This window comes from Chelonoidis abingdonii, chromosome 5 (genome assembly GCF_003597395.2).
Source record: "Chelonoidis abingdonii isolate Lonesome George chromosome 5, CheloAbing_2.0, whole genome shotgun sequence".
NCBI lineage: Eukaryota > Metazoa > Chordata > Testudines > Testudinidae > Chelonoidis > Chelonoidis abingdonii.
Genome location: NC_133773.1, coordinates 183,509 through 197,887, shown reverse-complemented (window position 1 = coordinate 197,887; position 14,379 = coordinate 183,509). Strand labels below are relative to the sequence as shown.

At 48.0% G+C, this 14,379-nt stretch overlaps 1 protein-coding gene across 2 annotated transcripts in view; it reads right to left on the bottom strand.

The window, feature by feature from the left end:
* The window catches only part of LOC116825214 (scavenger receptor cysteine-rich domain-containing protein DMBT1-like), an 84,959-nt gene that overhangs the window by 55,994 nt on the left and 14,586 nt on the right, over window positions 1–14,379 (bottom strand). For both annotated transcript variants that reach the window (XM_075066005.1, XM_032781002.2), the window contains exons 3-7: window positions 9,883–10,197; window positions 9,095–9,412; window positions 5,975–6,292; window positions 4,088–4,402; window positions 2,252–2,566 (exon numbers count right to left, since the gene is read on the bottom strand). In XM_075066005.1, coding sequence (XP_074922106.1) covers window positions 2,252–2,566; window positions 4,088–4,402; window positions 5,975–6,292; window positions 9,095–9,412; window positions 9,883–10,197 — 1,581 coding nt within the window. The remainder of the gene's footprint in view (window positions 1–2,251; window positions 2,567–4,087; window positions 4,403–5,974; window positions 6,293–9,094; window positions 9,413–9,882; window positions 10,198–14,379) is intronic.

Below are 14,379 nucleotides of genomic sequence, written 5' to 3'. Positions count from 1 at the left end.
AAGTTTGGATGACAACTAAGTAGGAGGAGAGGTAGATATGCGGATAGGATCAGAAGTGACCTTAGCAAATTGGAGGATTGGGCCACAAGAAACTGATGAGGTTTCAACAGTGACAAGTGCAGAGTCTGTAACTTAGAATAGAAGAATTCCATGCACTGCTCCAGCTCGGTGATGAAGGCTAAGCAAGCAGTTCTGCAGAAAAGGCCTTGGGAATTATAGTGGACAAGAAAGCGGATATGAGTCAGCAGTGGTGCCCTTTTTGCCAAGAAGGTTAATAATATTGGGCTGGATTAGTAGGAGCATTGCCGAAGATCAAGGGAAGTGATTGTTCCCCTCTATTCAGCACTGACTGAGACCACGTCTGGAACTATTGAGTCCAGTTTTGTCCCCCTCATAAGCAAGAAAGGCATATGGACAAATTGGAACGAGAGTCAGTGGAGGACACAAACATGATTAAGAGGCTGAGCAAATGACTAATGAGGAGAGGTGAGGAACTGGGATTGTTTATTTGCAGAAGAGAGAGGAGGGGGATATGACAGGTCCTTCACTCCTGAAAGGGGGTTCACAAAGAGGATGGATCTAGGCTGTTCTCATTGGTACAATGACAGACACAGGACAAATGGTCTCAGTTGCAGTGGGGAGGTCTAGGTTGGATATAGGAAAACACTTTCTCACTAGAGGGTGGTGAAGATGGAATGAGTTACCTAGAGGGGTGGAAATCTCTCTTCCTCAGAGTTTTTAAGGCCAAGCTTGAACAAAGCCTGGCTGGATGATTTAAGTTGGGGTTTGGTCCTGCTTTGAGAGGGTTGGACTGACTCCGAGTCTCTTCCAACGCCTGATATTCTATGATTGTAATGAGCTCTGAGCTGGTTATTTTATTCACTGGTGCTGAAAATGATCAATTCATTACAGCCCACATCTTATAATATTCTGCTCCAACAGTTAATCTGATAGGGTCTTAAATTCTTGGAAAAATTTTTTAAGCCACATTTATTCTATTCAGTAAGGCTGGTAGCATGTTTCACTTTAAGCAAAGGCTTAATTGCATGTGTAACTGAAATTCAACCCACAGAGTTACGTTACAAATGCTTTAAGTGCTATTCCTGGAACGGATGGATCACTGACTCATGAGGTAGATCAGTGAAGAGCATTTGTGTAAGTGATACTTCTAGAGAAATTAAACACTGAGATATGGTAATTGAATCATCCGTTAGTGGGTCTCCCATGACTCTGAACTTTTGTGTTTACAACTGTTTGACACTGGATAAGTAATAAATATTTTTATAAATATTTATAAACTCCCTGTATATTTTATTAATTAGACTTCCAAAAGAAATCAGGGTGCATTTTTGATTTAAGTGGAACCTAAGCATCTACTTCAGTGCTTAGTGAAAAAGGGATAATTTGCTGACTGGAGTCTTAGGTTATGTATACTAGATTCACAGATTCATAGACTCTAAGACTGGAAGGGCTTCAGAGGTCATGAGTCCAGTCCCCTGCCCTCATGGGCAGACCAAATTACTGTCTAGACCATCCCTGATAGACATTTATCTAACCTACTCTTAAATATCTCCAGAGATGGAGATTCAAACCCCTAGGCAATTTTATTCCAAGGTCCACATCCTGACGAGTTTAGGAACTTTTTCCTAATGTCCAACCTAAATCTCCCTTGCCTGCAGTTTAAAGCCATTGCTTCTTGTTCTATCATTAGAGGCTAAGTGAACAAGTTTTCTTCCTCCTGATGACCACCTTTTTAGATACTTGAAAACTGCTATCATGGTCCTATCTCAGTCTCTCTTTCCAAACTAAATCAACCAATTCTTTCAGTCGTCAGGCTTGACAAAGCCCTGGCTGGGATGATTTAGTTGGAGATTGGTCCTGCTTTGAGCAGAGGTTGGACTAGATGACCTCCTGAGGTCTTGTCCAAACCTAGTATTCTATGATTCTATGATTCTACCCACAGTAGCACAGCGAAAACAACATGGTAGACATGGCAGCATGGGTTAGTGCAGGATGGCAATGCAAGAACCTATCCAGCATCTTCAGAGTCTTTATACAAACCAAGCTGAAGCCCATAGTACCACATTTGCAATGCTATTTTTAGCTCTGCTTATGTAGGTAAAGCTAACATAGGTATTACCTGTGATGCAATTATACTGCAGGTTGCAGTGTAGATGTATCCTTAGTTAACATTCACCTCATATAGTAATTCAAGGTTAAAAGGGCTTAGTAGAGCATTCACAGAACAGACCTGAACAGACAACTCCTGCATCTTCGTTGTGCCTGCAGTTATGCAAACCCCATCCTCCAGATGGACATTCCCAGAGACTGGATTCATTCCCAGAGCAGTTTACATCATCCAGCCAGATCTGCCCAGATCCTTCCCCAGAATGTGCAGAGATAGTTGCACTGATGGCATGTCCACATCCCAGTTCTCTACAAATAACATTGGAGTCTGACAGGTCCCAGGAATCATCACAGACTGTTCCCCATGTGCCATTGTAATAAATCTCCACTCTTCCGGCACAATGATCTGACCCATTCACCAGTCTGATCTGCCTGTTTCCTGTAGGGATACATTGCAGTTGTTAACATGTCATAGTCCTATTGAAAAACGCAGGTTCATGAGATTCCAGAAATAAAAACACATGAACAAATGATACTGTCTTACTCAGTAATTCTGGACTGTGCTGTTTCCGATGTGGAGATTTTGAAAGTTGTCAAATGGTCTTATCTCCTACGAACTTTATACTTAACCCGAACAGAGCGCATTCCTTATTTAGACTTAGAGGGTTAAGGTGAGTCTGAATGTTTGCAATGGTATGAATTCTGGGACAAGGTTTTAGGTTTTTTGCACAACAGAGTCATGCTCTTTGTCATTCTTAGCAGCCTGCTTTTTCCCTTCTATTTGTTTTTTTCATATTTTCTCTGGGAGCCTGATGCCAATTCTAATGAAGTAAAGGGGAGTGTTTCCACTGAGCTGACTGGGCTTTGGATCAGTGTAGCACACTAAGGGCTTACCAATAGTCAACTCATAGTTTAAAACTATTGTTACATGGCGTCAAACAATGTTTCATGTAAAATAAATACTAGCTGATTTCTTTATAGTTTTGCATCACAAATGATGTCATAGAATGTCTTGACTTCTTATGTTTTTAAACTAAAATTGACTTTTGAATTTTTGTCTTGACAAAAATCTAGCTTTGGTTGTAAACTTTCTGCATCTTGACACTTAATGTTCCACAGATCATCCAGGACTCTGGCTGACATACCACAAAGGGGAATCTCATCTTACTGCACACACCAATTACGTTCATTAAAAGTTTCAGCTATTCAGAGACAGTGTCCTAAGTTTAGAGCCCTGCACAGATACAAAGTTTGGATCTACATCGATCCACGATCCGTGCAGATATAAAGCGTATATCTGTGGATTTGCAGGACTCTACCTATGCTCTGGAGTGGAAACAGTATAGGTCTGATTCATGTAAGACCTTTAAAATATGCTCAAGTCTCAACGACTTCAATGGGATTGAAGTGCTTTTCTGAATAGGGGTCTAGAACTAACTACTGTATATTAGATTTGATATAGTCTATACATATGAATTACCATGATAAGTTACTAATCAGAAGGGTTAGTATCCAATTTGCTATCATGAGACAAGGACCTGCTTGTGTCTCAAATTTTCCATTTATATCCCCATGTGGACAAATGAGACTCAAATCCAGATGAAAGGCACTTGTGGATTCTGGAGGAAGTGAAGTGTGAAACAGTGGAATTAATGACAACTTTGTGCTCAATCCTTGAACAGCAACTGTCCTCAAAGCTTGAAAAGTGGCTATTGTGGTGCCTATTTTGTAAAAGGAAGAGAAAAAGAAAATAAAAAGGCAACAAGGATTCTGTGCCAAATTTGAAGATAAAACCTCAGTTGTGTCCCCAGTGCAGCTGCTGCTTTTGCTCCTTTTACAGCTAGATTTAGAATCGAGACCACTGTTCCTCTCCCTGTGCCCAGAGGTCCTCCTGTGCTGGAAAGCAGGGTCACACACTGAAGGGCAGGTGTCATTAATCCTGCATTTCTCCTGCACTTACCTGAACAAATCACACTGGCATCATTACCATGTGGGCACTGAGGCACCTCCAACATGGTAACAGGGCTGTGACCCAAGTGCGGGTCAGAACTCTTATCGTGAAGTGAGTCTGTCCACTCAGAGCCATTTCCTTCCCCAAAGTATCCTTCGCCCAGAGCCAATATGGCAAATCCACAGTCAAGCTGATTGCAAAGGACGTTGGCGATGGATAAGTCCCAATGTGAGTCACACAGGGCTCCCCAGGCACCATGCACCTGGATCTCCACTCTCCCTGAGCACTGTGTGCTGCCGTTCACCAGCCGGAACCCTGGGTGCCCTGGGGAGAAGGAGAAGGGTTTAGAGAGGGACCCTTTGAGCTATTTATTATCAAGTATTATGAGGGAATTTTGTCCCTTTATAACATCAAAATGTTTCTGTGTTTTAGAACAAATTTATACTAGCCCAGTGATCCGAGTTCCATTCATAGTAAGGACATTGGATTAGTATAGTTATTAATGTAGTCCAGAATATTTTTCATAATTGTTTAATCTAATCTAGGATTTAGGGAGTTTCTTTGTAACATCACTGTGCAGCACAGTTTGCGTTCCAAATTTGCAGTTTATACACCTGGGCAACCATACAGCCTGTTTCCAGCGTCCTAAACAAACAAACACCTTTGGATTCACTATTCAACATTGGTGAGGCCTCATCTGGAGTACTGTGTCCAGGTTTGGGCCCCTCACTACAAGAAGGATGTGGAAAAATTGGAAAGAGTCCAGCGGAGGGCAACAAAACTGATTAGGGGGTGGAGCCAGGGCCGGTGCAACCATTTAGGCGAACTAGGCGGTTGCCTAGGGCGCCAAGATTTGGGGACGTCAAAAAGCGGCGCCCCCCCCAAAATTTTTTAAATGGTTGCAGCGGCCGCTGCGTAGTCTGAGCTGCCGGTGGCAGGAGCTGCCTGCGGCCCGGCAGCTTAGGGCGCCCCCGGGTCAGGAAGCCGCCACGGCTGCCCGGCAACCCAGGGCGTCCCCTGGGTCAGGGAGTCGCCGCGGCGGGCGGCAACTCCAGGGCGTCCTCCGGGTCAGGGAGCCGCCGCGGCGGTCCGGCGCCCACGGGGCGCCTGGTCAGGGAGCGCCGCGGCGGTCCGGCAACCCAGGCATCCCCGCGGTCAGGGAGCCGCCGCGGCGGTCCGGCAGCCCGGGGCACTCCCGGGTCAGGAGCCACCGTGGCGGTCCGGCGGCCCGGGGCCCCCCTCCCGGGTCAGGGAGCCGCTGCTCGGTGACCTGCCGCAGGCATGCCTGCGGCAGCTCCGCTGGAGCCGCGAGACCCGCGCAGGGGCGCGAAATGTCCCGGCGCCTAGGGCAGAAATCCTGTGCCGGCCCTGGGTGGGAGCACATGACTTATGAGGAGAGGTTGAGGAACTGAGAGTTTAGTTTGCAGAAGAAGAAAATGAGGGGGAATGATACTGCTTCACTACCTGAAAGGGGTTCCAAAGAAGGATGGATCTAGGCTGTTCTCAGTGGTAACAAATGACAGAACAAGGACAAATGGTCTCAAGTTGCAGTGGGGGAGGTCTAGGTTGGATATTAGGAAAAACTTTTTCACTCAGAGGGTGGTGAAGAACTGGAATGAGTTACCTAGGGAGGTGGTGGAATCTTCTTCCTTCAAGGTTTTTAAGGTCAGGCTTGACAAAGCCCTGGCTGGGATGATTTAGTGGGGGGTTGGTCCTGCTTTGAGCAGGGGGTTGGACTGGATGACCTCCTGAGGTCCCTTCCAACCCTGATATTCTATGATTCTATGATCTATGACTCCAGCTGAGTCCTGTCTTTTTTTCTACTTCAAGGGATACAGCACACAGTAGTCTAGAATATATCACTGGTATTTTAAAGTCATCCTTTTGAAGTCTTACGTGAGCATATGATGCTGACAACATTAGCAGGACCACATGTCTGATTCACATGTGATGTTCTGGGACAGTGCACAAGGTGGGATTCATTCCCTACACACTGGAATGTTTCACTCCAGACTGTCCCATTTCCTTCTCCAAACTGAGCTCCTCCCAGGATAGATATGGCTGTTCCACAGTTCAGTTCATTGCAGATAACGCTGGCAGTATTGAGACTGAAGTGAGAATCACAGACTGTAGACCATGTTTCTTTTCCATGTCTTACTTCAACACGTCCTGAGCAGACACTGTCCCCTCCAGAAAGTCGGGGTGTAATATGACCTGGATATATTGAGTGAGAATATTAGAACAATGTACAATGTGTATTATAATGCTAATTTCAATGTCACTAGCTGTGGAGTAATATGCAATTCAGCATGAATAAAAGAATAAAATTTGGTCCTGTACAATCTAAGGATACAGCTATATCATTAAAATGTACGCATTGAATCTATTATCATAATTAACATTATATTAAATCACAACCGGCTACTGCCATTTAGAAAATCAATATTTTTAAAATATTGTGTAACTATTACTTATTCACTGAGTGCTCCAAAGCATGCTAGACATCATTCACTCACATAAAAATTACAGTTTCTAGCCAGCATTGCTTCCAATTTAAAATATAGACAAAAACACAATGAATGGTACTAAAAACATGAGGAGGAGAATAGGGAAAGAGAAGAAAAATCATTGTTAATAGATGATTATAAGGATTTTTAAAAGTTGTTACATTCTGCTAAGTCTTGCATATGTATTCACACTCTGTATGTAAACAAAGATAGAAATGGATACATACATCATGAAGAATTTACACATACGTTGCACCCGCAAGTGGTAATGCCTGTAGTTCAGATTTCCTGCCACTTCCCATTGTAAAATCCGGTTTCACATTGTTTGGCAATGTTACCAAACTTTAACAATTTGCACTGAAATTGTCCATGTCAAGCGTATGCCTTTTTTTGCTTTGTTTTTGTTTTTAAAGACAGTTGAGCTGTTTACAAGAATGACATTAGACAACACTATGTTGTTTTTCCCAAATGATGAATTGCTTATAAAATTCTATTGAGAAGCTCTCGTCCTTCCTTACATTGGAGCAGGGACTTGCAGTTTGGAAGAGAGGTCACTCTGGTGTCAAGGAGGTGACTTTTGTTTTTTCTAATTAAAACCTGCACAAATCCGGCCAAGTTAGGTGCCTTTGAATAACTGCAATTCACGCATACTCTGTGGAGACCAGTCAGAGTTCAGTTGCTAAATTCTCTGAAGATTGCATACTGAACATACTCCAGCTCCTCACAGCTCCTATATGTGACCAGACTGTGCATCCTGGGGTCGCAGGGGCTTAGTAGGATTTTCCCTTCAATTGCTGTTCCAGGCTGAGGTGGTCTAAACACCAGAGCTGGGAGGGAGATGTCTCCCTTCTTGCCCCCTGCCTACTCCCAGGCAGCAAGAAGGGGAAAGCAGCTTCACTCAGAATGCAGAGGGTAAGTAATGTGGAGGTAGGCCTGAGGAGAGCGTAAGGAGAAGCAGAGGGAGAAGGAGATAGTAGCCAGAAGCTGGGGTGGGAAGCAATGGGAGACAGGGACTGGTGGTAGTGGTGGGAAGTGATTTCAATGGAAGTTTGGTCCCTAGGCACTTCTGAAAATTCCAATAGGTGCCTGTCTTCTTCTTTAGGCACCCCAATGCCTTTAAAATCTTGCCCTGTGTCTAGTAGCTCTAATTCCCTGATATGCACAGCCAGCCTCCTCCCCATGTCTGTCCCTGCCCCTCACCGCTGCACATTCCAGTCGGGACTCAGGACCTTGCGGGAAGGGGCAAATGGGAGAAGAAACGTGTGGAAGGGAGAGAGGGTTAGGGGTAACTTAGGAGACCAAGAGAAGTGGGGAGGCACAAGGGAACATTGGGGTTAGCAGAGTGAGGGGTGATGCTGCAGAGATGGAAACAGAGGGATCTTAAAAGGGAAAAGGAATGTCAGCAGGGGGTTGATGGGGAACCAGAAGTAGGAAGCCCATTGAAGAAATGATGTGATACAGATGTCCAGAAGAGGGAGAGCAGCCAGCTCCTGTATTCTGCTTTTTTATCTCCACCACTATCCTACGGCGAGGAAGGGATGTGATTATTGCTCTAGAGAGTGGGAAGTGGAGGAGTGAGAGGAACCAACCAGGGCACCCCCAGAACTTCCCCACGGCATGCACGGTCACTCCCTGTGGATCCACGCCCACTGCAGTTGCTAGCCCCATCACTTCACCCACTGAATGCTCAGCCCCCACCGTCTAACCTGGCCCATCCAGGTGCAGTGTCACTCCCTATCCCTAAGAAGGGGCAAAGGCAGTTGGATGCTGGTCATGGCTGGGCAGGTCCCAGGGAGGGAGTTCTAGCGCAGGACCTGCCCAATAGCAATGGTGAGGAGGAGCAGTGCTGGCCAGCCCACTGCCCAGAGTGCCCACTCAGGTCTGGCCCTGCTGCCCCCGCCAGGATAGAAGGCTGATGGGGCCAAACCTGAGTGGGGCAGCCTGACTGCTTTTCCTGACTGCTGCCAGTGTTACACACTAGCCATAACATGCATACAACTGTGGGCGCCTCTTCCACCAGCTGCCTCCTCCCTCCCTGTAACTCTCCTAAGTGCCTGCGTCCCTCTTCCTGCCCCTGCCCCAGATCTGCAGGGGAGCAGAGAACAGCCACAAGCGGCATGTCTCCTGGGCAGACAGAGCAGAACTAGCGACAGCCGATGCTCGGGATAGCAAACTGTCCAACAAAGAGGCCTCAGGCACCTGCACCATGGCCCTGGATCTCCTGGTGGGCTATGATTCCCCTCTGCCACTGACTGGAATTAAGAAAATGAACTGTAAAATTGCTGTAAAATGGGAGACACATAAAAATTGAAACACGACTGGAATAGTGAAAATTATTTACAAGTGACTGAGGATGTGAATTATACAAATGTCTCCCCAGTGTCCAGTAAGGTTAATAAGAATTACAGATTTCTATTTTTATTTCTCATTAGGGTCAGAGGAATGTGACACTCTAGATTAATTCCCTTTTCTCTCAGGAGGATTTTACCTTTAAGGCTGGATTTCTTACCTGAACAGGTGACTCCAGCAGGCTTATGATGACCACAGCTATGCACACCCCATCCACTGTGTCTGCACTCCAAGAGAGATGACTCAGTACCATCACAGGCAACTTCATCCAGCCAAACTGGCCCAGAACTGGACCCAAAATGAGCTTGATCATGGACACTAACAGCAGATCCACATCCCAACTGCCTACAGACAACTTCAGCATCTTCCATTTCCCAGACATCATCACACACCATCCCCCACTGATCCTTGTGTTTAACCTCCACTTTCCCAGCACATGGGCTGCCTCCATCCACCAGCCTCAGCTCCTCAGTAGCTCCTTCAAAAAGAGACATATTGTGGGGTTACTGGAGAGAGCATTGAGCCACATAGCCATCATTATTATTCATCTGAGAGAGAGAGAGATGCAAAGTAAATTCCAGAATTAAAGTTTCCCATGTATCCTTAATGTGTTTCCCTTGGGCATATGCATTATGATACACTCTTTAAATTATATGACTATTATTTACACAGGACCACTGCTCCTTACTTAGGCCTTGCATGATCTTGGAGAGAGGATCTCTTTGATTTTGGTCTCTTTGAATAACAAATATTTGAAGAAATGAAACTGGGGGGAAAAAGGAGGCTGATTCTTTTATTGTCGTGACAAATGTTTTGGTATTTTTTGTTTGAAACAATTGAATACCAACCCAGTGATCTGAGCTCCCTGCAGTAAAGACATTTTATTGTTACACCATGAGTCTAGAACGACCATCTCTGGTATTTTAGAGTCATCACTTTAATTCTTACCTGAGCACACTATGCTGACATCATTTGCATGTGAGCATGTCTCATTCAAATGTGAGACCCTGGGACAATAGAAGAGTTGTGACTCATTCCCTGCACACTGAAGTGTTTCATTCCAGACTGGCCCATCTCCTTCTTTAAAGTGAGCTCCTCCCAGGATCGATACCACTGCTCCACAGTTTAATTCACTACAGATAACACTGGCAGCTTTGAGATCGAAGTCAGCATCACAGACTGTAACCCATGTTTCTCCATGTTCTATCTCAACACGTCCTGAGCAGATACTCTCCCCTCCAATCAGCCGGGACTTAATATGGCCTAGAGAATCAATTAAGCCAGACAGTGAGACACTGACATTCTGCAGCATCTTATACACCTTGATCTGGAGAAATATTACTTTCAAATATTTTCACTGGAAACCATAAGACAACGCAGTGAGTGTGTTTCAATAATGCAGTGTCTTATATGCTTAAAATGCAGAGTTAGACAATATAATTTAAAAAACACAGTTGTTAACAGTGTTTTTAAACTAATACATTATTTTTGTTAATTAGTGTTTTATTACCATCCATTCTTCACTTTGAATTCACACACAGACACTATTACACAAACATTTTTAAAGTCAGGTTATGCTTGAAACACACAGGTCAGGACTTTTAGATATAAGTACCTAAATTTTGACTTATAAATTGATATTTAGGTACCCAAATACATGCTCTTATGTAGATGTCTTAATATGGATTTAGGAGACTAATTTTAGACACCTAAGGGCATGTCTACACTATGAAATTAGGTTGATTTTATAAAGATGATATTTAGCAACTGAGTTTTATAAAATCGACAGTGCATGTCCACATTAAGCACATTATGTCGGTAGAGTGTGTTCTCAATACCTTGGCTAGCATCGACTCGTGGAGTGGTGCACTATGGGTAGCTATCCCACAGTCCCTGCTGCCATTGGAATTCTGGGTTAAGCTCCCAATGCCTGATGGGGCAAAAACATTGTCGTGCTTTTGGGTATATGTCATCAGTCTCCCCTCCCTCCCTCTCTCCCTCCTTGAAAGCAACGGTAAACAATCAATTCATGCCTTTTTGCTTGGGTTATCCATGCAGATGCCATAACATGGGAAGCATGGATTCCACTCTGCTGTACACTGCTTTGCAAGCTTTGCAAACACCTCGTGCATTATCCTGCACTAGGTGCAAAGCCTAGTGAGGAGCTGCAGACAGATGTGCCTGAAGGCAAGGGATGTGGCAACTGGCATATCATGGTGGCATTGGGCATGTTGATACAGTGGAACACCAATTCTGGGCCTGGGAAACAAGCACAGACTGGTGGGACCACATAGTACTGCAGATCTGGGATGATGACCAGTGGCTGCGAAACTTTCGCATGCGTAAGGGCACTTTCATGGAACTTTGTGGGTTGCTTTCCCTCATCCTGAAGAGCAGGAATACCACGATGAGACCCACTCTGACAGCTGAAAAGTGCGTGGCGGTAGCCTGTGGAACTTGCAACTCCAGACAGCTATCGGTCAGTAGAGAATCAGTTCAGAGTGGGCAAATCTACTCTGGGGGCTGCTGTGATCCAAGTAGCCAGGGCAATCAATACCCTTCTGCTCAGAAGGGTAGTGACTCTGGGAAAGGTGCAGGTCATAGTGGATGACTTTGTTGCAATGGGGTCCCCTAAATGTGGTGGGGTGACAGACGGAACGCATATCCCTCGCTTGGCACCAGACCACTTTGCCAAGAGTACATAAACCACAAGGGGTACTTCTCAATGGTGCTGCAAACACTGCTGGATCACAAGGGCCGTCTCACCGACATCGATGTGGGATGGTCAGGAAAGGTGCATGACATGCGTATCTTTAGGAACTCTGGGCTGTTCGAGCAGTTGCAAGAAGGAACTTTCTTCTCAGACTGGACAATAACCGTTGGTGACATTGAAATGCCAATAGTTACCCTTGGGGACTGTAGCGAGGTGGTGGGATACCCCACAGCCTCGCCAAGGGACAGACCTCCCTAACACCAACGTGGGCGGAGCCACTGGGTCCTGCACCCGCCCCTCAGAGGTCACAGCACAGACCCGGAAGTATAAAAGCTCACCGGCACAGCTCAGTTGGGAACCAGCTGCCGGAGAAACCAGACGTCTGCGACCAAACTCCCTACTCCTCGCTCACTACCCCAAGGACCGGCCGAGCCTACCCCTTGCTCGCTACCCCGAGGAGGACTGGCCGAGCCTGCCCCTCCCCAGCTACCCCGAGAAGGACTGGCTGAGCCTGCCCCTCCCCAGCTACCCCGACGACTGGCTGAGCCTGCCCCTCCCCAGCTACCCCGAGAAGGACTGGCTGAGCCTGCCCCTCCCCAGCTACCCCAAGGACTGGCCAGCTGACTCCAAGCTACCTGAGATGGACTGACCTCCAGTACCGAGAAGGATCCAGCTGCATTTGCAGCTAAAACTCAGACGCTACCGTCTCCAGCTACCCGAGCTGGCGAAGCTGCTCCAGCTATCCTGGGACGGCTACTGCCCCTCCCCAACTACCCCGAGGACTGGCCAAGCCTGCCCCTCCCCACCTACCCAGAGGAGGAGCCAAGCCTGACTCTTGCCAGCTACCCCAAGAACTGGCCGAGCCTGCCCCTCCCCAGCTACCCCGAGGAGGAGTCGAGTCTGCCTCTTGCCAGCTACCCCGAGGAGCAGCTGAGCCTACCGTCCACTACTTACCCGGAGGAACCGATGGTGTTCAAGACTGCCGGCGATGCTACCACGACTCAGGTACCCTACGACGCGGAGTGTGGAAGTAGCCCGGGGACAGCCGACCCCAGTCTGGCTGCAACACTGCCAGAGCAGATGTCAGTGTGTTGCGGCCAGGATCCCCACTGACAGCAGTGAGTTTCTGCCACTGCTAGGGCCCCAGGCTGGGACGCAGTGGAGTGAGAGGGCCTGCGTCCCCCCTGCCACCTACTCCTTGAGTGGCAGACTCCCCCCCTTTCGACCTGGCCTGGAGAGGCTAGGACCTCCTGATATTGAACTGCTGACTCAGTTCCTGCTTAACGGTCTGAGCCTTTGACTATTTGCTGGCTGCCCTGCCCTGACCTAGGGCTTGGGCTGCTCTAGAACTCTTGGCTCAGCCCCAGATTAAAGGGTCTAAGCCCCTAACAGTGTGTTTGCTGTCCCCCACTAGCACAGAGCCCAGACTGACAGCGAGCTAGAAGAGGCGGTGGGATACCCCACAACCCCGCCGAGGGACGGGCCTCTGCCGGACATCTTTACACGTGGCAAGCCAGGCAGGAGTTCTTGCCTAGGATAGGGAGAGCGATCCCCCACAGCAGACATGGATTTGACCAAGCTCTTCACATTCCTGACAGAGAGCCAGGAGTGACAGCAGGCGGCCCAGTTGCAGCAGCAGCAGCAGCAGCAGCAGCAGGCTGCCCAGCTCCAGCAACAACAGCTTGTAGAGCAATTGGGAGCCCAGCAGCAGCAGCTGATCCAGGACCTGACGGTGCAGCACCAGGAGTTCCAGCAACAATGTTTGCAGCAGCTGGCATCGGCGCTGCCCTGCCCCATGGACCCCCAGTCAGGGGGCATGGACGGGGCTCCCCAACTCACCCCGCCCGTAAGACTGACCAAGACGGGTTCGCTAGATGACCCTGAAGCCTTTTTGGTGACATTCGAAAGAATGGTGCATGTTGCCAGCTGGGCACCAGACCAGTGGGCCACCCTCCTGGCCCCATACTTGACAGGGATGGCCCAAACTGTGTACCGGGGTTTATCCATTGAGGATGCCAGGGACTATACCCAAGTGAAGGCGGCGATTTTGGATGCCTTAGACATCAGCCCAGAAACCTTCCGGCAGCGGTTCCGGAGTCTGACTTACGACGCGGGTGCCCGCCCCCGGTTGGTGGCTCAAGAGCAGAGAGACCTATGTAAGTGGTGGCTACAGCCCAACAGGCTGAACCTCAACGAGCTCACTAAGCAAATCATCTTGGAGCAGTTACTCCACATACTCCCGTCACGGGGAAGGGCTTGGGTCCTCGGTCACCAGCCCCCAATGGTAGCGGCCACCATCACCCTCATGGAGGGCTTCCTGGCGGCGGAAATCCTGGTCGGGCTGCTTACGCTGGGCCACCCTCCAGGGCTCAAGCGCCCCAACCCCGAAAGACAGATGAGCACCCGGGTCGAACCACGGAATCCCCTGCGGAGTCAGGAGCCCCGGTATAGACGTCCTGAGTGTCCCCCTCGGCAAACCCTTACGGGACCCGAGACCGGGACTGGCCGCGCCCCGCGGAGTCCTCCTACGAGACAGAGGGGAGGTTTGGCCAGGCCCGAACAACTCAAAATTGAGCCCTGTTTCTCCTGTGGGAAGCATGGACACCTCCAACGGGACTGCACTGAGATGGACTGCAACTTTGGGCACATTTGCACCAGAGAAAAAAGTGCCCGACCGCCGCAGGCTGCCAAAGTCACCATCCCCGTAGTTGTCGGGGACTGCCAGACACGGG